Source organism: Aotus nancymaae, unplaced genomic scaffold (genome assembly GCF_030222135.1).
Source record: "Aotus nancymaae isolate 86718 unplaced genomic scaffold, 86718_ANA_hifiasm-v0.15.2.pri h1tg000028l, whole genome shotgun sequence".
In the NCBI taxonomy this organism is placed as follows: domain Eukaryota; kingdom Metazoa; phylum Chordata; class Mammalia; order Primates; family Aotidae; genus Aotus; species Aotus nancymaae.
In genome coordinates this window covers 4,488,468-4,516,297 of record NW_026988441.1, presented here as the reverse complement: position 1 = coordinate 4,516,297, position 27,830 = coordinate 4,488,468, and the positions used below count along the sequence as shown (strand labels likewise).

Below are 27,830 nucleotides of genomic sequence, written 5' to 3'. Positions count from 1 at the left end.
CTTTGTGGCATGTGCCTGTAGTCCCAGCTAGTCTGAAGCAAAACAATCACTTGAGCCCCAGAAATTGAGGTTGCCGTGAGCTATGATTGTGTTACTGCACTCCAGCCTGGGCAACGGAGCAAGACTGTCTCATAACAGATTAATTAATTTAATTAAATTAATAAAGAAAAGCCAGTCAGGCACAGTGGCTCATGCCTGTAATCCTAGCACTTTGGGAGGCTGAGGCAGGCAGATCACCTGAGGTCAGGAGTTTGAGACCAGCCTGGCCGACATTATGAAGCCCCGTCTCTACTAAAAAATATAAAAATTAGCCAGGTGTGGTGGCAGGCAACTGTAATCCCAGCTACTCAGGAGGCTGAGGCAGGAGAATCGCTTGAACCCAGGAGGTGGAGGTTGCAGTGAGATAGTGCCACTGCATTCCAGCCTGGGCGACAGAGCGAGACTATCTAAAATAAAATAAAAGCTCTTGGATCGGGGTCTAGCACACAGTAAGCATTCAGTACATTCACTTGTTTAGGAATGTTTATTGAAACCTCGGTCTATGCCAGGAGCTGTCTTTGGGACTGGGGACACAATGGTGAATAAACCAGCTGTTAACATTCCCAGAGTCACAATAGTGCACGGCAGAATGTGAATCCAGGTCTCACTGATTTCAAACCCCAGGCTGATTATTAAGTGACAGCATCTCCTGTAGTACAGGAGGCCCAGAGAGTGTTCACAGAGCATCTTGGCTATTAGCAGAGTGAACAGGAACCAATCACCAAGTGGAAATGGAGGATGCTGGGCCGTGGTGCGTGGGTCCAGTCTAATTGTTGTTCATCGTCTCCTGGATCCAGTCCACATATTTGCAGACTTTGGTGTAGACACCAGGCTTTCGAGTGATTGCACACGGATCCTGGCCCCAGGAGATAATGCCTTGAAGAGAGTGGTTACAGACCAGAGGGCCCCCGGAGTCACCCTGCGCGTGGGGAGAGAGAACATCGGTCAGAGAAAGCGTTGGGTGTGATGTTAGCCAGGGAGGAGGTGGGGATGGTGCTGGGAGTGGGGTTGAGACTCAGGATGGGGAGACCCGGGATTGGTGATAGGTTGAGGGATAAGGCTGGGATTATGGGTGGGATAAACGATGGGGTTAGGCTCAAAAGTAAATTTGGGGATGGTTGGAGCTGGAAATGGGATGGAAACAGGGATGGAGCTGAAGTTTATGCTGGGTCAGAAATGGGAACTGGGAGAGAGATGGATTGGGAGTTGCAGGGGAGGTGGGCTGAGGTCGGGGATGAGATTGTGGATGTCGGTGAAGATGTACTTGAAGTTGGGGATGGGGGTGGGGATGTGGTTGGAGACCCAGGCCCTGCCCTCTGACCTGGCAGGAGTCCTTGCCCCCTTCCTGAACGCTGGCACACACCATGGTGTCTGTGATGTTGTTGGGGTAGGCGTGCTCACACTCGTGGTGCTCAATGATGGTGATGTTGGCGCATCGCAAGCTGTGAGGCAGGCGCACTGTGGAAACAGCGTGAGGGGCTGCGGGATGACAGTGTGAGGACCCCTGCCACCTCCCCTAATGCAGCGCTTGCTGTGATCCAGGCCCTGGGAGAATCCCTGTCCTTAGACGCAGCCAACTCACCTCTCTGCTTGTAACCATAGCAACAGCAATGCTATCTAGACAGAGCCTCACTCTGTTGCCGGGCTGGAGTGCAGTGGCGTGATCTCCACTCACTAACCTCCGCCTCCCAGGTTTAAGCGATTCTCCTGCCTCAGCCTCCCGAGTAGCTGGGATTACAGGTGCGCACCACCACATCCGGCTAATTTTTTTATTTTTCGTAGAGACGGAGTTTCCCCATGTTGGACAGGCTGGTCTCAAACTCCTGACCTCAGGGGATCCACCCACCTCCAGCCTCCCAAAGTGCTGAGATTACAGGCTCGTGAGCCACCGAGCCGGACCTGCTATCCAATTTATGCCAGCTGCTTGATATACAAGATCTCTAATCCAATCCTGGCAGGTGGGTATAATTATTCTCATTTTATAGAGGAGAAAATCAAGATTCAGAGAGGTGAAGTTGCTTGCCTAAGTTCCTACAACCGGGAGGTTGTGGATGGATGACTGCACATCCTGTCCGTCTGCCTCCAAGGCCCCAGCTTTTGTCTCCACCCTCCCCCGTCCTGACGTTTCCCACACATCCCCTCAACTAATCCCACCATCGCCACTTTGAACCACATCTCTGGTCCCCTGACCCCTTCCACAATCAAGACCACCCCTTCCCCACCACCCCGGGCCGGGTTCCCCCTCTGGAGCTCCTACACTGGGGGCTGGATGTGCTGCCCCAGCCGGAAATGAGGCAGCTGGTGCCAGCGGTGACACAGCGCGAGGAGAGGGTGAGGGGTCGCACAGCCCAGGTGATGAAGGCCGGCGACGCCATCTTCACCAGCATGATGTCATTGCGGTGGTCTTTGTTGGGGAGGCTGTTGTTGAAGCCGGGGTGGGGGAAGGACTCGGTGGCTGTCCGGGTCTGCTCACAGCCGTCCCGCCGCTGCAGGTTGTGCTCCCCCAGGTGAACTATGTAGCGGCTGAGGTGGGAGAAACCGTGGTTGGCGGAGGAAAGGTGGGAAAAGACACGAGGTGGGGGGAGGCATGGGCGGGAGAGGTGAGTGACACCTTTGAGGGTAAAGAAACATCGCTCTACTTCCAGCCTTTTCTGTGTCCCCCAGCCATAGCCCCACCCCAATCCCATTCATCCCCCCACCTTCAATCCCAGCTCGAGCCCATCAGCATTGCTGACAGTGCCCTTCCGGTCTCTGATCCCCTTCCTGCACCCCTCTCCCCGAGCTCCTCTCCATCCATCTCTGCATTCCCAGCCCCCTCCCAGTCCCGCCCCAGCCCCCGCACCCACGGCTTGCGGCAGTGGGCTGCTGTCAGGAGCCATCTGGGGGCGATGAGCGTCGCCCCACAGAGCAGCCGCGTCTTCTCGAACAGGGCTGCCTGCCAGGGCTGGGAGTGAGGCTTGCACTCAACCCCCTTGATGATCCTGGTCTCTCCCGCTACGAGCCCTGGAGGGGTGAGAGCAAAAGGAGGCGCTCAGGAAGGAGAGGTGGACTCCCAGAAATGGGGGTGGGAAGGAGGTGCGGGGTGGTCCGGGCCCTCGCCTGGTGTCCCTCTGGTTTGCACGCTGGAGGCTGGGGTGGGTGTTAAAAGGACGAAAATACTTTCATAAGGCCAAGCGCAGTGGCTCACGCCGGTAAACCCAGCACTTTGGGAGGCTAAGGTGGGAGGATTGCTTGAGCCCAGGAGTTCAAGACCAGCCCGGGCAAACATAGTGAGATCCCCATCTCTACAAAAAAATTAAACAATTAGCCTAGCTTGGTGGCAGGCGCCTGTGGTCCCAGCTACCGGGGAGGCTGAAATGGCTTAAGGATTCCTTAAGCCTGTGATGGCACCACTGCACTCCAGCCTGGACAGCAGAGTGAGACCTTGTCTCTGGAAAACAACAAAAACGAACTTCCACACTGGCTCATCGGTAGTCCCTGTCCTGTTTGCTTTGAGTGACACTCCCCCCAACTCCAGCTTCCCTGGCCCTCTCCTGGGACCCTCTAGGACCCCCTTGGCCTCTCCTCTTTTGGCGTTTAAAGGGATTGTCTGAAAGGCATGCAGGGCCTCATGGCAGCTGCTCCCAGTTCAGAGGCCGTGTGGCTTGTTCTGTGATTTGGGATCGGCCCATCGTGGTCCAGACACAGAGGATTAGGGGATCCCAGAGACTCGAGAGGGAGGCTCCTGCCCTGCCCCATTCCCTGCCGTACCTGTCACCAGAGCAAGCATGATTAACTGCAGAATCCTCATGGCCTGGAGTGGGGAGGGGCGGGCCCCAGGTTCCTCTGAGAACAAGGAGGAACATGGCCGCATCACTTGACGGGGAAGTCGGGGGCTGGCTCCTGCCCACTCCTTTCTCCCGCACCTGCTCCTGCACCCCACTTGGGAGAAACATGGTTGGGGAAACTCCCTGTTTCTCACAGCACTCAGACATCCAAACACTTAAAATATATCTGAGGTGTCGAGGGTGGCCTTGGAGGGGGCCTGGTCGCAGCTCGAAGCTGCCGGGATACCAAGGACCACATGGAGGTTGTTGGGAGGGGCTTTGACCCGGCTAGCCACGGGCTGGCCCCATTCAAGTCAGCCATGGGACCTCCTTGGCACATTTCAGAGGATGTTTCCCTTCTTGCCTTGAGAGCTGGCCAGGCCCCAGCAGCTTGTGCTGGAAGGACAAGGGGAACCAGGCCCCGTTCCGTAACCACCCCTTTTTCATTGTCTTCGCGGCAGGGTGATATGGAGCATTTGAGGTCTGGTGGTGGCGGGGGGAGCAGGTAGGGAACACAGCCCCAGACAATGTCTGGGCCTCCTGTCACCCGACTTGCTGAACCCCTGCCCCTTTGAAGGACAGCCAAGCAGAGCTGGGCGGGGCTGGTCGAGGGGAGGGCCAGTGCCCTCAGCTGCCCTGTCCAGCGGGGGTGGGAGCAGAGGGCCGGCTCAGCAGCTGAAGCCTTGGAGATCAGAGGTAACCGAGGCTGGGGCCAGCCATTGAAGGTGAGAGGCACAGAGAGAGGCTAGGAACCCCCACCCAAGCAGAGAAGGACAGAGCAGAAGGAGAAATGGGTGCCCGAGGGGGACAGGTGTCCTTGGGGAGGGCTGACACCTGGAGTGGGGGGCTTCCCTTTCCTCCTGGACTCACGGGATCTGGGGCTGGGGCTCTGGGGGCCCGGTGGTGGCGGCGGCGGCTGCAGCAGGTAGGTTGGGTTGGAGTGCCAGGTGCCAGGCACCAGGCAGGCGGGCAGGCAGGGGGTGGCCCCGGGCGGGCCCAGGATGACTGGCCTCCAAGCCCTGCCTTAATGCCCTGGGGCGGGGTGTGTGGGGGGGCCCTCCTTGAAGGCCTCCAAGGCACTGCCTGCCTGCCTGTGCCACCTCTCCAAGCCCCTCTTCTCCCTGCGTCTCAGTGTCCCTCTGTCTGTCTGTCTGTCTGTCTGCAGCCTTCCTTTCCCTGCCCTGAGTCTCTGAATCTGCGTCTCGCCCATGGGTCATTCCCTGTCATTTGGTAATTCTGACTTTGTGTGCGTGAGTGATTTTTCTCTTTCTGTCTCTATGTGTCTGTCTGCCATTCTCTGTCCTTGTCCCTGTCTCCACCTCCACACTTCTCTCTCCATCTGGCTCTGGGTGGCCCTTTCTCTAATTCCTTCTGTCTCTGTGTCTCTCAGTCAGTCTCTGACTGCATCTCTGTCTTGCAATGTCTCAAAATCTCTCTCCCTCCATCTAATCTCCGTCTCTCTCTTTCCTTCTGTCCCAGCCACTCCCTCTCCACAGCCCCAGCCCAGGTGGGCCTCTGGCCTCCCCTAGGCCGCTCCCTTCTCCTTTGCGAGGGGGGGGTGCTGGGATGTCACAGAGGTGGGGCTGCTGCCAGGCACAGGGGCAGGACCGAGGAGGGTGGGGGAGGCAGGTCAGGGCCTGTGGAAGCCGAGTTCAGGAAAGGGAACAGAGTCCTCGGCTGCGCCCCACCCCAGGGCTCCTCTGGGGCCTCGCTTCTCCGCTGACCCTTCCCCTGCCCCCTTCTCCCTGCCTCCCAGGCAGCCGGAGTCCGGCTGTTCACTTACTGGCTGCTGCGAGACCTCTGCCTGATGACTTCCTGTCCTGCAGCCACCTCAACCTCTGCATCTGCAAAACCCGAGCGCGGACTCCTGCTTCTCCCAGCTCGTCTGTTTCCACCCAGGTCCCTTCCCTTGGCTTTCCTCCCCTCTCTCCCCTAACCAGATGTGGAGCAAGGCAGGGGAGGGCCTAGATTCTGACAGCAGCCAGCCCTGGCCTCAAACCTAGGTGCTTCCCCTTCCTACCACTATGACTACCCTTATGACGTGGGGACAAGGGACTCCACCCCTGCGAGGCTCAGTTTCTTCATCTGAGAGATGGGGGTGACAGAGCTGTGCAAGATTGCAGGGGAGGTTGGGATCGGGCCTCCAGGAGGGTCCGTTTGGAAAGAGCAGACTGCAGGGGCTCGGCAAATGCACCTCCGCTGTTAGGACCGCCTGTGCCTCCCTCCCTCCCTCCTCCAGGTCCCCTTCAGTGCATTTGGGGAGATGTCCTCTCCTCACCTCCTGAGTCCCAGTGGAGACAGAATCCAAGGGGGGGGCAGGAGAATTCTAAGATGTAGGCTGAGCGATCTTGCTTTCCAAGGCTGCGCCCCACCCTTCATCATCGAGTACATATCAGAACAAAGCCACATCCCACATTAAAGATACAATGTATACTTGATTACAAGAAACTGCCTTTGGCTAGTGGAAAGAATGTTCAGTTTTATGGACATCGAATTAAATGGTCATGAATGTTGATTTGGCAGCTTTCATCTGGTATTTTGGAGCTAACGACTTTTTTTTTTTTTTCCTTGGGTTGTTTGTGGACTGTTGAAAAGCTTAAAAGCTCTGGGCACTGTTTCTATCATGCCGGATGAAAAAACATGGCTCTTATTTATATTATTGGGTTTTTGTTTTGAGATAGGGTTTCACTTTATTGCCCAAGCTGGAGTGCAGCCCAAGCTGGAGTGCAGTGGGTGACCTCGGCTTAATCAGCCTCTGCCTCCCTGGCTTGGGTGATCTTCCCAGCTCAGCCTCCCAAGTAGTTGGGACTACAGGCACATGCCACCACACCCAGCTAATTTTTTGTATTTTTATAGTGACAGGTTTCACCATGTTGCCCAGGCTGATCTTGAACTCTTGAGCTCAAGCAATCCTCCTACCTCAGCCCCTCGGCCTCCCAAAGAGCTGGGCTTACAGGCGTGAGCCACTGCACCTGGCCTACATTATTATAAGTAACTTTTTCTACTCCATTTCTAAGTGACTACTCAGGGAAGATCCTCATCCTATTTCAGCTCTTTTTCTTTTCTTTTTTTTTTTTTTTTGAGATGAAGTCTCGCTCTGTCACCCAGGTTGGAGAATGATGGTGCGATCTCAGCTCACTGCAGCCTCTGCCTCCCTGGTTCAAGCAATTCTCCTGCCTCAGCCTCCTGAGTAGCTGGGATTACAGGAATGTGCCACCATGCCTGCCTAATTTTTGTATTTTTAGTAGAGATGGGGTTTCACCATGTTGGCCAGGCTGGTCTCAAACTCCTGATCTTGGGTGATCCACCCACCTCGGTCTCCCAAAGTGCTGGGATTACAGGCGTGTGCCCTGCCCAGCTAATTTTTTATTTTTATTTTTATATTTTCATAGAGATGGGGTTTCACCATGTTGGCTGGGCTAGTCTCGAACTCCTGACCTCAAGTGATCCACCTGCCTTGGTCTCCCAAAGCTCTGGGATTACAGGCGTGAGCCACTGCGCCTGGCCTTATTTGAGCTCTGTTTCTACACCTATGAGATAAGGAAACCGCTGAGTCCTTCTTCCAGTCTCAACTAGCATGGGACATCAAATGGACAGACATGGCCTCTCCTTCATTTGTATTTATTCCAGACCGTTGCACACTTCTCTCGCCCCACTCATGGGTCTTAGAAGGGCTGGTAGGAGTGAAAGTTCCAAGAAGTTCCCCAGGCCAACAAGAGTGGAGCTGGGGGAAGCGATGGAGGAGGCATTGGTGCTCTGAGGGTCGGAGTGGCACCCAAGCTAAGGGGTGGAGGTGGAGGCCACAGGTCAGTTGTTCCTCATGATCATCCGGATCCAGTCCACATACTTGCACACATAGGTGTAGACTCCAGGGATGCCATCTTGTCCACAAGGCCCCACGGACCCCCAGGACACCAGGCCTTGAAGGACTCCGCCACATACTAGGGGGCCTCCAGAGTCCCCCTGGAAGGGAAGAGAAGTACTGTCTGAACAAGGGAGACATCTTATTCCTGTTTTCCTCCCCAACCCTCCAACCCAGTCCTGGGCCTTGGGGAGGGCTCCAAACCTGGTCATCAGACAAAAGAGTACAATCACTTTCCCAGAGGACAATGGCAATGGCTAACCAATAGAGAAGAGCCACTGTCTCTAGGAGTCAATCCCAGGGAAGAAGGGTGGAGCTCCATAAAGAACAGAGGTTCTCCCAAGGACAATGACTGGGGCCCTCACCAATGAGGAGAGAGAGCACTTCACCAATGACCAATCCCAGGGGAGGAGGGTGGGACTCCATAAACAGTAGAGGTTCTCTCAATGTGGACAATGGCTGGGGTTCTGACCAATGAGGGGAGAAAGCACCATCACCAGTGACCAATCTCAGAGAAAGTGGGCAGGACTCCACAAAGAGGACAGAGTTCTCTCAAGGACAATGGCTGGGGCCCTGGCCAATGAGGAGAGAGAGCATCATCTTCCAGTCTCTCTCAATCTGAGACAGCACCAACTGGGGGACGGTATGGGAAAGACTTAGAGCCCCAGAAACAGCTGGTTCCCTGTCTGGGCCCCTAGTCCTCTCTGTCTCTTTCTCTGCCTCTCTCTGTGCCTCCTGCCCCTTCTTTCCTTCTCTGTTCCCTTCCTCCCCCTTCTCTTCTTGACCCTCCCCTTCTTCCATTCCCTGGTCTTCCCTCCTATTCCCGGTCTCTCCCTTCCTTATCCTGGGCCTCTCTATTTTTATTTTTTATTTTTTATTTTTATTTTTGAGACAGACTCTGTTGTCAGGCTGGAGTGCAGAGGCGATCTCTGCTCATTGCAACCTCCGCCTCCCAGGTTCAAACCATTCTCCTGCCTCAGCCTCCCAAGTAGCTGAGACCACAGGCATGCACCACCACACCTGGCTAATTTTGGCATTTTTAGTAGATTCAGGGTTTCACCATGTTGGCCACGCTGGTCTTGAACTCCTGACCTCAAGTGATCCACCCGCTTCAGCCTGGCAAAGTGCTGGGATTACAGGCAAGAGCGACTGCGCCTGGCATCTGTCCTCCTTTTTGACCCCATCTCTCTCCAGCATCCCCTTTCCCTGATTCATCCTCCATCACTTCCCCTCCTGCTTCCAGTCTCTCCCCTTCCCTTCCTGTCCTGGTGACCACACATGCTACCTGCACTGGCTCACCTGGCAGGCGTCCTGCCCCTTCACACCACCTGCACACACCATGTTGCTCGTGATTCTCCCGGGGTACACGTCACTGCAGGTGGCATGGGAGACGATGGAGAGGTTGAGGCACTGGAGCAGATCCGGGAATGGGTCTGAAGAGGGAACATCGTGCTGTAGGGTTCTCTACAGCTCCTCACTTTGAGGCCATGTCCCTCCCCTCTAGATGTGGCCCATCCAAGTCAATACCACTGCCCCCGCCAACCTGTACTACAATCCTGAAACCCCAGATTACATATTTATGACTTAATTTCATATGACTCATGACCTCAGATGATTGACAGTCTCTTTGACCTTTGACATTTGACTTTGAGTGGCATAACTCAAGACCCTCCTTGTCTCTCCAGCCTGAGAGACAACAAATCCAGACGTGACCCTCTTCAATGACAGATACTGTGATCTTTGACCTTCTATCTTATTACTTTATGATCCCAGCTTGATCCCATATCTTCTGTCCCCTGACCCCATGTCCCTGTGTCCACCTTAACCTCCAGCCTCAGCTCTGCATCTTCCAAACCTCACTGCTTCAAACTCCAAAGTGTCCTCTGATCCCAGTTTATTCAACCCCAGGCTCCATGACCCCAAACCTCGGCCCCACACCCCAGACGCTATGATCTTCAATCTCAGATATGTGATTTTTGATAGAATTCCAATTTCCATCCTCAGATTCTGACCAGATTGTACAACCTCTGGATCCCATGACCTTAATTCTACAGTGACCTCTGACCCCAGAGACCATGACCCACAATGCCCAGATCCTATTTCTATATAAATATGCCTTTCACTCCCGTATGAGGACCCCTGACAAACTCTGACCTCTGATCCCTGACTTCATACCCAGTCCCTTAACTCCTTTGACTCCCAAGACCCCAATCCACCACGATCTCTGATCCGGAACCGTGACCCTGATGTTCCATCCCACACCCCAACCCTTTACCCACCCTTCCTCTGAGGTGTCATGATTCGACCTCTCACCCTGCATCCCAGACTTGTACCTACCCTGACCCCTGATCCCTGACCCCAGGCCCCTTACTCCATGGGTGATTGGTGATGCCCCAGCCTGAGACGTGGCACTTGGTGCCGGCGGTTGCACAGTCACTGGGCAGGGGCAGAGGTTGAACACTGCTGGTTATGCGGGCCGGCAGGCCCAGCCGCAAAAGCCGGAGGTCGTGCTCATGGTTCCTCGAGGCTCCCTGGTAGCCGGGGTAGGTCACAGAGAAGCCGCTGCGCCGGATCTGCTCGGTCCAGTCGAGCTTGCTGAGGCTGTGCTCCCCCAGACGCACCCAGTACCTGCTGCGGGTGGTGGCAGCTCAGCGGGTGGCAAGCGGGCAGCCCCCACCTCGCACCCCTCCACGGACACAGCCAGGTCCTCCTGCCGCTCCCTGCTGCTCTGCCTCTCACTGTCTGCCCTCTCACCCGTGCCTCTCATTCTCCAAATCTCCCTTGCAGGCTCTCATTCCTGACCTCTGTCACCCTCTTTCCATCTTGGGTGTTCACTCTGTTTCTCCTCCCATGCCCTGCATCTGTCTCTCTCTCTCTCTCTTTTTTTTTTTCTGAGATGGAGTCTTGCTCTGTTGCCCAGTCTGGAGTGCAGTGGCACAATCTTGGCTCACTGCAGCCTTCACCTCCCAGGTTCAAGCAATTCCCCTGCCTCAGCCTCCCGAGTAGCTGGGATTACAGGCGCCTGCCACCGCACCCAACTACTTTTTGTATTTTTAGTAGAGATGAAATTTGACCATGTGGGTCAGGCTGGTCTCGAACTCCTGACTTCGAGTTATCTGCCTGCCTAGGCCTCCCAAAGTGCTGGGATCACAGGCATGAGCCACTGCGCCTGGCCTCGATTTCTGATTCTCTTGGCCGGTGAAGCTCATGAAGGCAGGGACATCAGTGGGCCTTGTTCACTGCCTTCTTCCCACGACCTGGCATGGAGCATGTGCTGTCCACGCTGCTGACTGAATGAATGAGTGGGAGATGAATGGCCTCTCTCCATCCTGCTGCTGGCCCTCTCTGTCCCTGAGTCTCTTTGTTTCTTTGCATCTAAGCTCCCCTTTCACAAAAAAGTTCCAGGCCAGGCACAGTGGCTCATGCCTGTAATCCCAACATTTTGGGAGGTCAAGGCAGGAAAAATGCTCGAGCTGAGGAGTTTGAGACCAGCCTGGGCAACATAGCGAAATCCTGTCTCTACAAAAAATTTAAAAATTATCCAGGTTTGGTGGTGCGGAGCTGTGGTCTTAGCTCCTCGGGAGGCTGAGGTGTGAGGATCACTTGAGCCCAGGAGGTTGAGACTTCCGTGAGCCAAGATAGCATCACTGCACTGCAGCCTGGGTGACAGACAGAGCAAGACTGTCTCCAAAAAAAATAAAAAGAAAAGAAAAGAAAAGAAAAAGAATTCCAGAGCATCAGTCCACTGAGGCCCAGATAGGCACCAGGCATAGTCTCAGAGGTTGCACAAAGAGTTTGGGTCATGTTGGCCAGGCACAGTGGCTCACACCTGTAATCCCAACACTTTGGGAGACCAAGGAGGATGGGTCTCTTGAGACCAGGAGTTTGAGATCAGCCTGGCCAACATGGCAAAACCCCATCTCTACAAAAAATACAAAAATTAGCTGGACGTGGTGGCAGGTGCCTGTAATCCCAGCTACTTGGGAGGCCAAGGCAGGAGAATCACTTGAACCCAGGAGGCAGAGGCTGCAGTGAGCTGTGATAGCAGCATTGCACTCCAGCCTGAGCTGTCTCCAAAAAAAAAAAACAAAAAAAAGAGTTTGGGTCAGACATGGGCCCAGGACCCAGACTGGGTCACGGGATGGCTGGGGAAGTGGCAGTCGTCATATAAGAAAGGGGGTACATGCAGTAACAGGAGGGGCAGCTGGGCAGTTTCCAGGATGCTCCCTGGCCCTCCACCCCCACACCTCACTCCACCCAGCACCACCCCAAGCCCACTGCTAAGGAAGTTCCACTCCTGGTCTAACCTCAGACTCTCCTGTTGCAGGACCAGCTTCTTCCCCATGGGCACTGCCCTCCCTTGTGATCCTACCCCCAGCACTTGCCTTTCCGTAGTCCTCCCTTCGCCCACCCTAGGAAGGGGCTCAGCCTGGGGCTTACCTGCCACTGCAGTGAGCCGCTGTGAGGACCCACCTGCGGTCGATAAGGACACCCCCACAGTGCAGTCTGGTGCCCTCAAACAGCCCCACCTGCCACGGCTGTGAGTTAGGCCCACACTCGGTGCCATTGTAAATCTTCGATGTGGTTGCCTGGCTGAGCCCTGGGGACAGACAGGGGCACGGGTCAGACAGAGGAAGGGAAGATAGTGTGATAGAGAGACCCAGACGTGGTGGCGGGTGACTGTGATCCCATCGAAATCCCTATAGAAATAAACCATCAAATACCAAAGAGAGCAGGGAGAAAGACGCTTACACTTGGGAGGGAAATGGCCAGACAGAGATTCAGAGAGGAATGGAAGGGAAGAGGGATCAAAAGATAGGGGAGGCCGAGGTGGGCGGTGCCGTGAGAGCTGCAGGTAAATGGAGGCACAGAGAGAGCCCCTCCCCTCCTCACCACCAGGCTGGGGTCCAGAGCTGAGATGGGGAGAAGGGGCCTCCTCTTGGGGGATGGAGGGACCCAGCCCCAGTCCTGCCCTCTCCCTGCTCCAGGAGAACTCACCAAGAACACACAGGAGCAAAAAGATGCTGGCCCCCATGGTGGGTCACCTCCAAAGTCTGGGGGTAAAAGGGGAATATCAGAGGTCGCCCTTTTCCCCGTGTCCCCCACCTCTGCCCTCTCTGCTTCTCTTTGAAGGTCACCAAGGGGATGACCTTCTTGTCCTCTCTCTACCTGCTCCCCTGCATGCGACTCCCTCATTGGCAGTCACCTACCTCCTCCTCGCCTGGTCTCTTTGTCTGCTGGATCCTCTGCGTGGCTGTCGTGGCTGTCACGGTTCGGCCCGAGTCGCTGCTATCTCTCTGTCCACCTACCTGCCTGTCCTCTCATCTGCTGCCGCTGCACCAGCCAACTCTCCCACTCTGCACCTGGCTCCTCAGCCACCTGTCATGTTGCTCAACCTGCCCCCTTCCTTCTGTCGCTGCAGACAGACCACTGACAAAGCTCTTAACTCTCTGTCCTGGCACATCCAGTTTCCGGGTTGAGGGAAGGGGACCAGGAAGACAGGGGTGGGGCGTCCTGTAATTCGGCAGAAACCCTTCTTAGCTAATCACACTTAATTGAGCTTTACAGCTAAATGGAGTGGAGAGGGAGGAAAGGACCTAGGTTGGGAAGACCCAGCCCCACTCCCTCTCTCCTAGGCAAGCCATCAGCAGCCCCAGGACTGATGACTCAAGGTGACTGGGGAGCTGGGTTCTAATCCCGACTCCAGTGACAAAGGAGGGTGGGGAGACCTTGGCCACCTGGGGCCTGTCCCCATGCAGTGCAGAGGAGGGGCAGGGGGAAAGGGAGGCTGTGAAAGCAGGAGAGTGGATGGGAGGGGCAGGAAGGGTGAGCTGGAAAGAGTCCCAGAAAGAGACGAGATAAAGGAACAGACTGCCAAATAGGTGATCAGGCAGAGGCAGAAGAGTTTCTGAACCAAGTTCCACTTCCACAGTCGTGTGTGTGTGTGTGTGTGTGTGTGTGTGTGTGTATATACACACACACACACATAGATACACACATATATATGTATGAAGTTGATCAATCTAATTCCATAAAGTTTTTCTTTGCATAAGAACTTCTATTGCTTAAATAAAACCCACAGAGAAAAAAGACACAGGGAAGGAGAAATGGCAGAAAGAGAGAAAAAAAAATGAAAGAGAGAGAGAGAATGAATCGCAGGACAAGGGAACTTGTGCTGTTGTTTTTTGTTCAGAGATAGAATCTTGTTCTGTTGCCCAGGCTGCAACCTCCGCCTCCCGGGTTCAAGCTGTTCTCATGCCTCAGCCTCCCAAGTAGCTGGGATTACAGGCACATGCCACCATGGCCGGCTAATTTTTGTATTTTTAGTAGAAATGGGGTTTCACCATGTTGACCATGGTGAAACTCCTGGCCTCAAGCGACCTGCCAATCTCGGCCTCCCAAAGTGCTGGGGTTACAGGTGTGAGCCACTGTGCCTGGCCCCTGTGCTGGTTTATCTGAATTTTTGCTTCATTTAAGAGTAATGGAAGGAGAGAAAGAAGGAGGGAGAGGGGACAGAGAGAGAAAATGAGAACAAAAAGGGAATCAGACTCAGAGGAAGGGAGACTGAGAAACAAATCAAGAGAAAAGCAGAAAGACAGAGCAAAACAAACCAAAAAGCCCAGACAACACAGAGGAGAGGAACCCCCACCCTGTGAGTGTCTCTTAGGCCTTCACTTTCTCTCTGTGTCTCCAGTCTCTGTCCCTGTCTTACCTTCAGAATCACAGAACCTTAGCTTTTGATTTGCTCTTAGAAACTACCTAACTGCTTTAACACATCGCTGGTCAGTGGAGGTGGGCGTTGATAACCCCTGGTCCCCACAAAGCCTCCTGCTGGCTGTTAGCACTTTCCTTCCTTGGGCAGAGAGAAGAAAGCACCGTGACTGTCCTTTCTCTGGAAAGGACACAATCTACACACTCACAGCACAAAAGCGGCACTTCTTCCTTTTTCTGGTATCGAGTTTTACAATAAACCTCAAATGAATAAGCAAAAACAAAAACAAAAAAACCCCAAAACGACCTAACTCAATCTCTCTCTTTTTCTTTTTTGTGGATTTTTAGGGAGTCAGGTTTACCGAGGTGGAATTTATATCCAGTAAAATTGAATTCCAAAAATGAGGCGGGGTCCCTGATTTTAAGGAGCATTCATACAAATTAAATATTACCATGCATAATTAGTAACAATGTACTGTGTACTTGAAAATTACTGACAGAATAGGGTTTAAGTGTTCTCACTACAAGTAAATGTAAGTATGGGGCTGGGTATGGTGACTCATGCCTATAATCCTAGCACTTGGGGAGGCTGATGTGGGAGGATGGATTGAGGTCAGGAGTTAGAGGCCAGCCTGGGTAACATAGTGAGACTCCATTTTTACAAACAAAATATTAGCCAGCCATGGTGACACATGCTTGGAGTCCTAGCTATGTGGGAGGCTGAGGTGGGAGGATCACTTGAGCCTAGGAGTTCGAGGCTGCAGTGAGCTATGATTATACCACTGCACTCCAGCCTGGGTAACAGAGTGTGACCCTGTCTCAAAAAAAAAAAAAAAAAAAAGATTAAATGTAAGTACATGAGACAATGCATCTATGAATTAGCTTGATTTAACCATTCCATAATGTTATATATTTCAATTTTTTGTGTTGTGCACCAATATATACAATTTTAGTGTTGATTTAAAAATAAATATGTAATTTTTATTTGAAAAATTTCCCCCTTCAGTTTCATTGGGTCTCAAAAGATGAAGTCAGTCACCCAAAGTGGCAGAACTGGAGGGTGAACCACTTCAGAGCCCGTATTCTTTATCATTATCTAAATATATGAATGATCAAATGAATGACTAACTGAATTAGTAAGTACAGACACGAGCAGATGAATCATATGTTTTTAAATATTTATTTTTAAATTAACACATTAAAATTGTATATATTTCGGATACACAACACAAAATTTTGAACTATGTAACATTATGGAATGGCTAAGTCAAGTTAATTCATACATGTATTGTCTCATCGGATCAATGTTTCTACAGGCTTAAAAGAAAGAGAATAGCTAGTCGGGTGCAGTGGCTCACGCCTGTAATCCCAGCACTTTTTGGGAGGCTGAGGCGGGCGGATCACGTGAGGTGGGGAGTTCGAACTAGCCTGACCAACATGGAGAAACCCTGTTTCTACTAAAAATACAAAATTAGCTGAGTGTGGTGGCACATGCCTGTAATCCCAGCTACTCCAGAGGCTGAGGCAGGAGAATCACTTGAACCCAGGAAGCGGAGGTTGTGGTGAGCCGAGCTCACACCATTGCACTCAGCAATACAGACTCAGGTCTGTCTGATTCCAAAAGCTATTTTATTTTTTTATTTTTTTTTATTTTTGAGATGGAGTTTAGCTCTTCTTGCCCAGGCTGGAATACATGTACACTGTGGAATGACTAAATTGAGCTAATTAACATATGCATCCCTCACATCCTTATTTTGTGTGCATGTGGTAAGAACACTTAAAATCTGCTCTCTTAGCAATTTTTCAGTCCCATAGTCCCTGCTTATCTGAGATCGTGGAGAGTACCTATCATAAAATTTAATTTATAAATTAGGCATAGTAAGAGATTAACCACAATAACGAATCATAATACAATAAAATCATTATAACAATGCACTGTAATAAAATTATGTGTATGTGGCCTCCCTCTCTCAAAATGTCTTATTGTACTGTATTGTACCCACCTATTGTGGGGCTGCGGTTGACCACAGGTACCTGCACTGTGGAAAGGAAACCTCAAATAAGGAGGGACTGCCGTCTACGATACAGTGTTATTAACTGGAGTTACCATGTTGTACGAATACCGTACGTCTCTTAAACTTATTCCTCCTGCACTACAGGTACACGCCACCATGCCGGCTAATTTTTCAAATTTTTTGTAGAGCTGAGGGTCTCACTGTGTTGCCCAGACTCGACTCAAATTCCTGGGCTTAATCGATTCTCCCACCTTGGCCTCCTGAAGTGCTGGGGTTATAGGTGTGAGCCACTGTGCCTGGCCAGCAACTTCTTATAAAGTTAAATGTATGCTGGCCAGGTGTGGTGGCTCACGCCTGTAATCCAAGCACTTTGGGAGGCTGAGGCAGGTGGATCACCTCAGGTCAAGAGTTCAAGACCAGCCTGACCAACATGGTGAAACCCCGTCTCTACTAAAAATACAGAAAATTAGCTGGGCATGGTGGTGTGTGCCTGTAATCCCAGCTACTCAGGAGGCTGAGGCAGGAGAATTGCTTGAACCTGAGAGGCAGAGGTTGCAGTGAGCCAAGATCATTCCATTGCACTCCAGCCTGGGCAACAAGAGCAAAACTCCGTCTCAAAGAAAAACAAAAGAAGTTAACAGTATGCTTATCATACAATCCAGCAATTCCACTTCAAGGTGTCTTCCCAAGAGAAAGGAAAGCATATGTCCACATGATGATTTGTACATGAATATTCTTAGCAGCCTTATTTGTAATTGCTGGTAACTGGAAACCACCCAAATATACAACTAGTGAATGGATGAACAAGTTGTGGTGTTCCATACTATGGAATACTGCTCAGCAATAGAAAGGAATTAACTTAAACTTTTTGTAGAGATGGGGGTCTCATGATGTTGTCCAGGCTGCCAGGGAGTTAATCTAAACCTGATTTAACCCCAGGGTCCTTAAACCCAGTGAAGCCACCATTGCCATGGAGAAGGCCTCTGACCGTGATAATACTGATTTGAGAATCTCTGGAGGAAAAAAAATCGACTATAAATATAAATAGGATAGAGAGGACCCACTCCTACTCCAAAATATATCAAATCAGCATAAAAAAAAAAGATGAAAAAATTTCAGCATAGTATGGGTATACCACAACTTGTTTATCCATTCACTGGCTACTGTATATTTGGGTTGCTTCCAGTTTCTGGCAATTACAAATAAGGCTTCTATGAACATTCATGTACAAATCATCATGTGGACATAGGTTTTCCTTTCTCTTGGGAAGACACCTTGAAGTGGGATTGCTGGATTGTATGATAAGCATACATCTAACTTTATAAGAAGTTGATAATATTGATTTGAGGCTCTCTGGAGGAAAAAAAATAGAATATAAATATAAATAGGGTAGAGAGGACCCCCTCCACTCCAAAATATATCCAGTAAGCATCAAAAAAAAAAAAATTTTTAATTTCAGCATAGTACAGAATACCACAACTTGTTTATCCATTCACCAGTTGTTGTGTATTTGGGTTGTTTCCAGTCTCTGGCAATTGCAAATAAGGCTGCTATGAACATTCGTGTATGAATTACCAGGTGGACGTGTTTTTCTTTCTCTTGGGAAGACATCTTGAGGTGGGATTGCTGGATTGTATGATAAGCATACCTTTGACTTTATAAGAAGTCGTTGGCCTGGTGCAGTGGCTCACACCTATAATCCCAGCACTTTAGGAGGCCAAGGTGGGAGGATCGCTTGAGCCCAGGAGTTTGAGACCACTCTGGGAAACATAGTGAACCCCCAATCTGTACAAAAAAATTTGAAAAATTAGTCGGTCATGGTGGCATGCACCTGTAGCCCAAGGTACTCAGGAGGCTGAGGTGGGAGGATCACTTGAGCCCAGGAGATTTGGGCTGCAGCGAGACGTGATTGAGCCACTTTACTCCAGCTTGGGCAACAGAGGGAGACGCTGTATCCAAAAACTCCCCCAAAACAAACAAACAAACAAACAAACAAAACCCTCCTGGTGCCTGAGTGCTCCCTGGAACAGAGAGCTAATCCCTGTTTGAGACCAAGCAATAGTCACAGAGTGAGATCCTTCCCGTGAGAGCGGATGGTGGCATCAGGACACGTGACTCAATCTGAGACACACAGAGAGGTCTAGGCCCAGATGCATGAACCAGGGCCACTGGAAACAGGGTTGCAGCTTCTTACTCCAGTTTCTAAACACCAGCTCTTGAAACTTCTGACTTAGGCTGGCTAAATCTCTAACAGAGGGTTCAGGAGGTCTCAGCAAATGCAGCCTCCAGCTCAAAGAGCATGCCCCCCAGCCGGTGGCAGGGCAGTGAGCAGCAAGGTAAGAGGAGAAAGATCCTGGTGGTGGAGCCGGTGCTGGTCATCACCTAGACCCCTGCTTACGGCACTCCCTCTGCAGTCACCCCACAGAGGCAGAACAGGACCCTTCGGTGAGTGTGTGGCATCATCGGTCTTGACATCCGAACCAAATTTCAGATGGGAAGATCCATCCCATTTTTGCAGATGGCCACAGCATCCCCCTTCGCGGTCCAACTCCAAAGTCCCCTCCTTCAGAAAGCCTGACCTGGGTTTCTTGCCTCCTCATTGCTCCTGCCACCTGTCTGCTTCTCCCTTTTTATCTATCCCTTAACCTCTTACAACGAAAACGTGGGCCTGCTAATGGAAAAGCCAGACTGTAAAATATTATAAAGAGATTTATTCTGAGCCAATAGGAGTGACCACGGCCTGAGGAACACAGTCTCAAGAGGTCCTGAGAAAGTGCACACTGGGATTACGGTTTGGTTTTTATGCATTTTAGGGAGGCAGAAGTTACTGGCAAAGTCATACATCAACCCATGGAAGGCATACATTGGTTTGGCCCCAAAGGTGAGAGAGCTTGAAGTATGGGCTTACAGGTTATAGGTGGGTTCAGACATTCTTTAATTTGCAATTGGTTAAAGGAGTCAAGCTGTGTCTAAAAATTTAGAGTCAGCAGAAAGGAATTTTTGTTGTTTTTGAGATGGAGTTTCACTCTTGTTGCCCAGGCTGGAGTGCAATAGCACAATCTTGGCTCACTGCAACCTCCGCCTCCTGGGTTCAAGCAATTCTCCTGCCTCAGCCTCCTGAGCAGCTGGGATTACAGGCATGCGCCACCGTGCCCAGCTAATTTTGTGTATTTAGTAGAGATGGGGTTTCTCCACGTTGGTCAGGCTGGTCTCGAATTCCCGACATCAGGTGATCCTCCCACCTCGGCCTCCCAAAGTGCTGGGATTACAGGCATGAGCCACCTCACCTGGCCAAGGAATGTTTTTAGTTAACATAAAGAAATCTGTTAACCAAACCACGAGGTCAGAGGGACCTGCTCAGTGCATGACTTAACCCTTGCCTGGCATGGCCTCAGGTCCTGTGTATAACTTGGTATCTTATGGTCACAAAGAGTTCATTTCCTCAGCTGTGAACTCTATTTTAACATTAATGCTGGTCATTTGTGCCTAAACCCCAAAAGGTGGAGGGTACATACAATGAGGCATGTCTGACCTCCCTTCCCATCATGGCTGGGAATTAAGTTTTAAAGTTTTTTCTGGGGTCCCCTTGGCCAAGAGGGGGTCCTTTCAGTTAGCGAGGGGCTTAGGATTTTTATTTATTTGTTTGTTTGTTTGTTGAGATAGGGTCTTGCTCTGTCGCCCAGGCTGGAGTGCAGTAGCATGGAAACAGCTCACTGCAGCCTCTACCTCCTGGGCTCAAGCAACACTCCTGCCTCAGCCTCCCAAGTCTCTGGGACTACCAGCACTCGCCACCACGCCTGGCTAATTTTTTTTTTATTTTTGTAGAGACAGGGTCTTGCTGTGTCGCCCAGGCTGGCCTCAAACTCCTGGGCTCAAGCAATCCCCTCACCTCAGCCTCCCAAACTGCTGGGATTACAGGTGTGAGCCACGGTGCCTGGCCCATTATCACATTTAATCGTCTTCACAGTTCTGCTAAATAATTTTCACGTGCTCTGCTCCAGAATGAGGAACCCAAAGCCTCTCCAGTCACATGGGGCTGTCCTCAGGATTCTCTAACCAGCCAGGGAAGAGCTGCAACTTGACCTCAGGGCGCGTGATGCTCCTCGGCCAAAGGGGAAAGACGGAATCCAATTCGGTGGCTTCCAACCTGCTCCAGCATGAGGCCTCCATTTTTCTTTGGAAATTATTGCCCAGTGTGGGCTCAAACTCCTGAGCTCAAATGATTCTCCTTGCCTCAGCCTCCCAAAGGAAGTGCTGGGATTACAGGGGTGAGACACCACGTCTGGCCTAGGATTTTATTTTTAGTTTACAGGTGTTAAAGCAAACTATATGGCCTGAGAAGGACTCCACACTTATCTATTCGAGTCCTTCTGGATAAACTGTAACCTAGCTTAATAGGCAGGCGAAATCGAAAACGTCACTTAGCAGTACGCGCCTGTAACATCAGCTAAGCCTTGACCAATCCCAGCAGCGATACCGCAAACATTCATACACTGCTGCATGTTAAAACTGTGTTCAAATAAGGCATAGCCGAGCTGTAGCCAATCCAGCCATTCTGTACCTCACTTCCAATTTCTGTACATAATTTCCCTTTTTCTTTTGTCTATAAATCTTCTTCCACCATGTGGCTGCGCTGGAGCATCTGTGAATCTGCTGTGGTTCTGGGGGCTGCTTGATTCGCAAATGCTTCATTGCTCAGTTAAACTCCTTTAAATTTAATTCGGCAGAAGTTTTGCTTTTTTTCTTTTTTTGAGATGGAGTCTCGCTCTGTCATCTAGGCTGGAGTGCAATGGCGCGATCTAGGCTGACTGCAACCTCTGCCTCCCAGTTCAAGTGATTCTCCTGCCTCAGCCTCCCAAGTAGCTGGGACTACAAGTGCCCGCCACCACACAGAGCTAATTTTTGTATTTTTAGTAGAGATGAGGTTTCACCACGTTGGCCAGGCTGGTCTTGAACTCCTGACCTTGTGATCCACCCACTTCGGCCTCCCAAAGTGCTGGGATTACAGGCATGAGCCACTTCGCCCAGCCAGAAGTTTTTCTTTTATCACAGTTTTATATTCCCCACTGCCCTCAATAGCCTGGAAAGTTCCGCGGAGACCTGTCTACAAAGCCTCAACCTGGGGCAGTGGCTGAGCGTGGCCTGAGACTCCAGGCCAACCAGGTGAAGTCCCTGGGACCATCGAAGATGTGGTTTCATTAACCAGGACAGGGTTAAATCACCAGTGATCTTCCTTAGCGTAGGTCCATTCTTCTGTAAGACGGAGAGGACGACATTCTACCCAGCCGAGGCCTTGGGAGAGTGGAATAAAAGGGCTTCCAGTGCTGTGCTAACCTGGACAATCCGGCCTGCTTAGTCTTTTGACTAAATCCCCCTTGATTCCCCATGTTGCTTTTCTCCTCCTTTTTCAAGTCTTCTCCATCTCTTGGCTCTACCATTTCTCTCCAAATTCTTTCCAGTGCAGGCTTCCATTGTTATTAAAATTCCCCTGGGCAAAAACAGGAAGAGGAGGGCAGGTGGCTGAGGAATCCCAGAAGGGGGAGGAGGGAGGGAGCGCCCAGTAGCTCACCACCTGGCCGGCCTTCCTGAGTCGAAGTGTTGTGATTGTCAGACTCTCCAGCCCAGCTGTGTCATTATTTTCTGTTCCATAGGAAGGATTTGGGTGGCTGCCTCCTACTCAGATCCACAGCTGTCACTCAAGGCAGCTCACTCTGGCACCGGGACCTTGGAGGCTGCTTCGTAATTAACACTAATCATAAGAGCAACAACAATCATGAAAATAATGACAGCTACCACTTACTGAGTACTCATTCTGTGCAGGGCGTTCTTCTGAGCTATTCACAGGAGCTCAATTAATCCTCCCAAAAGCACTCTAACGTCAGTGCTATTTTTTTTTTTATTTTAAAAAGTTTATGAATGTATTTGCGTAGCCCCTAATCTTCTGCTGGGAAGAGTTGGATTAGTTGGTGGGGCATTTTCACTGGTGATCTGGAGGGGCTCCCTCTTGTTCTCCTTGTCTATTTTATTCCCTTTGATTTCCCTTCCCTTCTGCTGTCCTCTTTATCATTGTGTACCTTTCGCCATTATCTTTGCTAATGTGTATCCTTTGCCATTGTTTCTATTATTGTGTATCCTTTGCAATTACATCGGTTATGTGTCTCCTTTGCCACTATCTTTATTATTGTGTATCTTTTGCTGTTGTCTTTATTATTACATAGCCTTTTATTAAGTTAAAATTCACAAGTCATAAGATTAGCCATTTAAAGTGCACAGTTTAGATTCACAGTGTTGTAGATCTTTTTATTACTATGTATCCTTAAAAATTGCGTGTTGTTTTTGTGTGCATTTTAAAGTAGTATCAATGGTATTGTGGTATGTAGCTTATTCTTTTCTTTCCTTTTCTTCCCCCCGCCTCCCACCAACTTTGACTGGACACTGTGGCTCACCTGTAATCCCAGCACTTTAAGAGGCTGACGTGGGCAGATTGCTTGAGGTCAGGAGTTCAAGACCAGCCTGGCCAACATGGCAAAACCCTATCTCTACTTAAAAAAAAACAAATACAAAAATTAGCCAGACGTGGTGGTGTCCTGTAGTCTCAGCTACTTGTCCTGTAGTCTCAGCTACTCTCCTGAGGCGGGAGAATTAATTGTTACCTTGGAGGTAAAGGTTGCAGTGAGCCAAGATCACATCACTGCACTCCAGCCTGGGCCACAGAGCGAGACTCTGTCTCAAAAAAAAAAAAAAAAAAAAAAAGAATTATGCTTTTTCATTTTTTAATAAGATATTTTTTACGTAAAATAAAATTCATCCACTTTAAGTGTTCGGTTTGATGAATTTTGGCAATCGTACAGAATCATGCAACCACCTCCATAATCCAAACATAAACCAGTCCCTCCCTGTTTCGCTCCCTCACTGCCCTCGTCCTTAAGCTGCCTGCCTTGTGCCCTTTTGCAAAAGCTCCCCCGATGACACTGACGGGCACTCTATAGTTTTGCCCTTTGTAGAATGTTGTATACACGTTTGACTCCTTGTACTAGAATAATGCATTTCAGATTCGTCCATGTTTTTGCACTGACAAATACACTCGTGGGAAGAACGCTGTTTCAGACTAAGCTCCTGCATTAGGCCCGAGCAGACCACACCAAACCAGAATGGAGTTTCTTGTGCTAATTGCCATGTAATGAAGCTGTTTTTGAAAACAAACAAATGAGATTTACAGTCAGGAATTAGAAGGGGCCCAGTTGACCTCAGCTGGCAGGATAAGAGAGTTCCCTCTGTTTTAACCCTATAAGAAACATAGCGGCCAGACGCGGTGGTTCACGCCTATAATCCCAGCACTTTGGGAGGCCGAGGCGGGTAGATCACGAGGTCAAGAGATCGAAACCATCCTGGTCAACACGGTGAAACCCCGTCTCTACTAAAAATACAAAAAATTAGCTGGGCATGGTGGCGCGTGCCTGTGATCCCAGCTACTCAGGAGGCTGAGGCAGGAGAATTGCCTGAACCCAGGAGGCGGAGGTTGCGGTGAGCCGAGATCGTGCCATTGCACTCCAGCCTGGGTAACAAGAGCGAAACTCCATCTCAAAAAAAAAAAAAAAAAGAAAGAAACATAACATTGGAAAGCCCAATCCACGTATTACTCCCTGTTTCTGTTTCCTTCATCCCTTTTCTGCCTATAAAGCCAAACCCTGCTCCCCTCATGGGAACACTGTTCTATTTTATAGAATGAGATGCGGCCCATTTCTAGAATTGCAACTCAAAGCCAATTAGATCTTGAAACTGAATGCGTTATAATTTAGTCTTTTTAACCACATGCGTATCTATCAATATAGTTCATTCCTTTCTATTGCTGAGCTACTAGTATTCCATAGTATGGGTATACCACAACTGGTGAAACCGTTCACAGGTCATTGTATATTTGGGTTGTTTTCAATTTCTGTCTATTATTATACAAATAAGGCTGCTACAAACATTTATGTATAAATCATTGTGTGGACATATGTTTTCATTTCTCTTGGGAAGACACCTCAGAGTGAGGATTGCTGGATTGTATAATAAGCATAAGTTTAACTTTATAAGAATTTGCAACCGGGCACAGGTGGCTCACGCCTGTAATCCCAGCACTTTGGGAGGCTGAGGAGGGTGAATCACTTGAGGTCAGTAGTTCTAGACCAGCCTGGCCAACATGGTGAAACTCTGTCTCTACTAAAAATATAAAAGTAAGCCGGGTGTGGTGGTGGATGCCTGTAGTCCCAGCTACTCAGGAGGCTGAGGTGGGAGAGTAGCTTGAACCTGGGAGGTGGAACCAGTGAGCTGGAATAGCACCATTGCACTCTGGCCTGGGCGACAGAGTGAGACTCCATCTCAAAAGAAAAAAAAAGTTGCTGGCCTGGCACAGTGCTCATGCCTGTTATCCTAGCACTTTAGGAGGCCAAAGCGGGAGGATTGGTTGAGCCCAGCAGTTTGAGACCAGCCTGGGCAACATAGTGAGACCCTCATCATTACAACACCATTTGAAAAATTAGCCAGGCATGGTAGTGTATGCTTGTAGTCCCAACTACTTGGGAGGCTGAGGTGGGAGGATGGCATGAGTCTGGGAGGGTGAGACTGCAGTGAGTTATAATTGCGCCGTTGCACTCTAGCCTGGGTGATGGAGTGAGACCCTGTCTCAAAAACACATAAGCAGCAACAACAACAAAAAGAAATTGTTGAATGTTTTCTAAAGCAGTTGTATCATTTTGCATTGCCCCAGCAGTGTGGTTCCCGTTTGAGTTGCCCCATGTCTTTGTCAACACTTAGTATTGTCAGTCTGTTAAATTTCCACCATTGTAGTTGGTAACACTGTACCTTTGAGAGTTGATTCCTATTGCTGTCTCTAGTTTGTTGCTTTTAAGTGCTGCAAAGTCCTCCATTGGGGAGCCACCACTTTCTATCATCTACTCCCGGATTAATGGGTAACCAGGTTTCTTCTAATTTCCACCACAGCAAAAAAAACTCTGTGACAGACAGCTTAGACCTGCCCCTTTGTGACGTGCATAATTATTACCTTTGTGTAGACACCCAGAAGTGGAACTACTGGGTCCTAGTATGTACGTATACCTCATTCAACCAAGCAATGCCAAGTTATTTCCAAAATAACCACACCAATGTACATTCACACCAGCTGCGCATAAGAGCTCCCGTGTTTCCACATCTCTGCGAATACTTGGGGTTACTTAACTTTGACATTTAAATTAACATTAAATCCGTCTAACAAATATAAAGCAATTTGTTATTTGCCTCTGCGTTTCTTGGATACCTGATGAGTCTGAGCATATTTTGTATTAGTTTTTTGGGTTTCCTTCTCTATAAATCTGTTCATATCCTTTGCTCATTATTCTCATATTTTTGCAGGACTTCCTTGCATATTTGAGTCAATATGTCAACCTCAAGTCAATAGTACAGATTGCAGATGTCACCTCTCAAGCTGTTACGTGTTGATTTACTTTGTCCATTGTGTCTTTTGTGGAACAGAAATCTTTAACTTTGATGCAATGAAATTAAACATTATTTTGCCTTTAGATTTGTCTTTCTGAAGTTTTAAAAAGTCCTTCCTCAGGCCAGGCACAGTGGCTCATGCCTGCAATTCCAGCACTTTGGGAGGCTGAGGCGGGCAGATCACTTGAGCCCAGGAGTTCGAGACCAGACTGGGCAACGTGGCGAAACTCTGTCTCTACAAAAAATACAAAAATTAAGTGGGTGTGGTGGCATGCACCTATAGTCCCAGCTACTTGGCAGGCTGAGAGATGAGAGGTTTGCTTGAGCCCAGGAAGTTGAGGTTGTAGTGAGCTGTGATTACATCACTATACTCCAACCTGGGTGACAAAGTGAGACCCTGTCTCAGAAAAAAGAAAAGAAAGAAGGAGAAGAAGAAAAACAAAACAAGAAAACAAAAAAGAGAGAAGAAGAAGAGGAAAAGTCCATCCTCTGCCATTATCTTCTATTAGCTTTGTAGTTTGACCTTTTGCTTTTAGGTCTTAAAGTTATTTGATGTTAAGTGCCATTGTTATATATATCTACTTGAGTAATGGGAAAAGTGAGACATAAAGAAGGTGAGTAACTTGAAGTCCACACCGTTCAACAAGTGACAGCTAGCATCCAAACCCAGGCAGCCCAGCCTCCGAAGCTGTGTTCCACAGCTACTGTGTCATGCTGCTTCTCCATTGACGAGGATCTGTGATTCAGAAGTTGCTGTGTGCAGAGCCTTTAAATGCCAGTCTTTCGCTCTGTCCTCCCAACAGCCCTGAGCAGTAGGGCCTGTTATTACCAGATTAAGGAACTGAGGTTCTCAAAAGATAAAGTGGCAAAACCAGATCTTTCAGACTCCACCCTTTGTGCTTTTGAACACTGACTCCAGGAATCATGCCGGAATCGTCCTCAATGTTCACCCTCACCCCCGCAGACACAGTTGATCCTCATTATTCATGGAATTTGTATTTTCAAATTTACCTGCTTGATAGAATCTGTGGGTCGCCCCCAAACCAATACTCTTGGGACTTTTGCGGCTGTCTGCAAATACACGCAGAGCGGTGAACAATTTGAGTCGCCTGAGGTGTGTGCGCTCCCAGCTGAGGTTAAGGTGATGCTCTCTTTCCCTTATTTCAGCTCTCATTCTGTAAACAAGCATCCTTTCTGTGGTCTAGTTGGTGCCACGTTTTGCACATTTTCGTTGATTTCTTGGTTTAAAATGTCCCCTCAGCACAGTACTGAAGTGCCATCTAATGTCTTAAGTGCTAGAAGGCTGTGATGTGCCTTATGGGAAAATACACAAGGCTGGGTGCAGTGGCTCATGCCTGTAATCCCAATACACTGGGAGGCCGAGGTGGGAGGATCACTTGAGTCCAGGAGTTTGAGACCAGTCTGGGCAAGAGAGGGAGACTCCATCTCTACAAAAATAAATTAAAAGCAAGTTATCTGGGCATGGTGATGCATGCCTGCAGAGCCCCCCAGCGACTCAAGAGGCTGAAGTGGGAGGATCACTTGAGCCTGGGAGTTCAAGGCTGCAGTGAGCTACGACTGCACCACTGTACTCCAGCCTAGGCAACAGAGTGAGATCCTGTCTCAAAAAAATAAAATGAATAAAATAAATTTTGAAAAATTAAAAGAGAAAATCCACACGTTAGAGAAGCGTCATTCAGGCATGAGTTACATCGCCATCAGCTGTGAGTTCAACGTGAGCTCAATGCAAAATATTTAATAAGGTGTCTTTAAAGAGAAACACACCTAAAACAAGGTTATATATTGATCAGATGAGAAAAACATGGCCTCCAAGGCCATCGCTTTGGTCCAGGAACTGTCACCTTTTGCCTGGGATGTTGCAGCCCCTTCCTCTCTGGCCTCCCTGAATCTGTTCCCCTT

General features: G+C 49.7%; 3 protein-coding genes across 4 annotated transcripts in view; 1 reads left to right on the top strand and 2 right to left on the bottom strand.

The window, feature by feature from the left end:
• The window catches only part of LOC105723611 (myeloid cell surface antigen CD33-like), a 169,272-nt gene that overhangs the window by 2,501 nt on the left and 138,941 nt on the right, over nt 1–27,830 (top strand). The gene's annotated exons all lie outside the window — the stretch shown is intronic.
• Nucleotides 520–5,759, bottom strand: LOC105723592 (kallikrein-11). The gene is made up of 5 exons (XM_012461740.3): nt 5,629–5,759; nt 2,886–3,042; nt 2,297–2,562; nt 1,361–1,497; nt 520–958 (listed from the first exon to the last, which is right to left on the bottom strand). Exons 1-5 carry the CDS (start codon nt 5,687–5,689, stop codon nt 806–808), a joined length of 774 nt encoding a protein of 257 aa, XP_012317163.1. The 5' UTR covers nt 5,690–5,759; the 3' UTR covers nt 520–805.
• On the bottom strand, nt 7,452–12,274 carry LOC105723602 (kallikrein-12). The gene is made up of 3 exons (XM_064380982.1): nt 12,148–12,274; nt 9,007–9,140; nt 7,452–7,808 (listed from the first exon to the last, which is right to left on the bottom strand). The coding sequence occupies exons 1-3, from the start codon at nt 12,272–12,274 to the stop codon at nt 7,653–7,655; spliced, it is 417 nt and encodes a 138-aa protein (XP_064237052.1). The 3' UTR covers nt 7,452–7,652.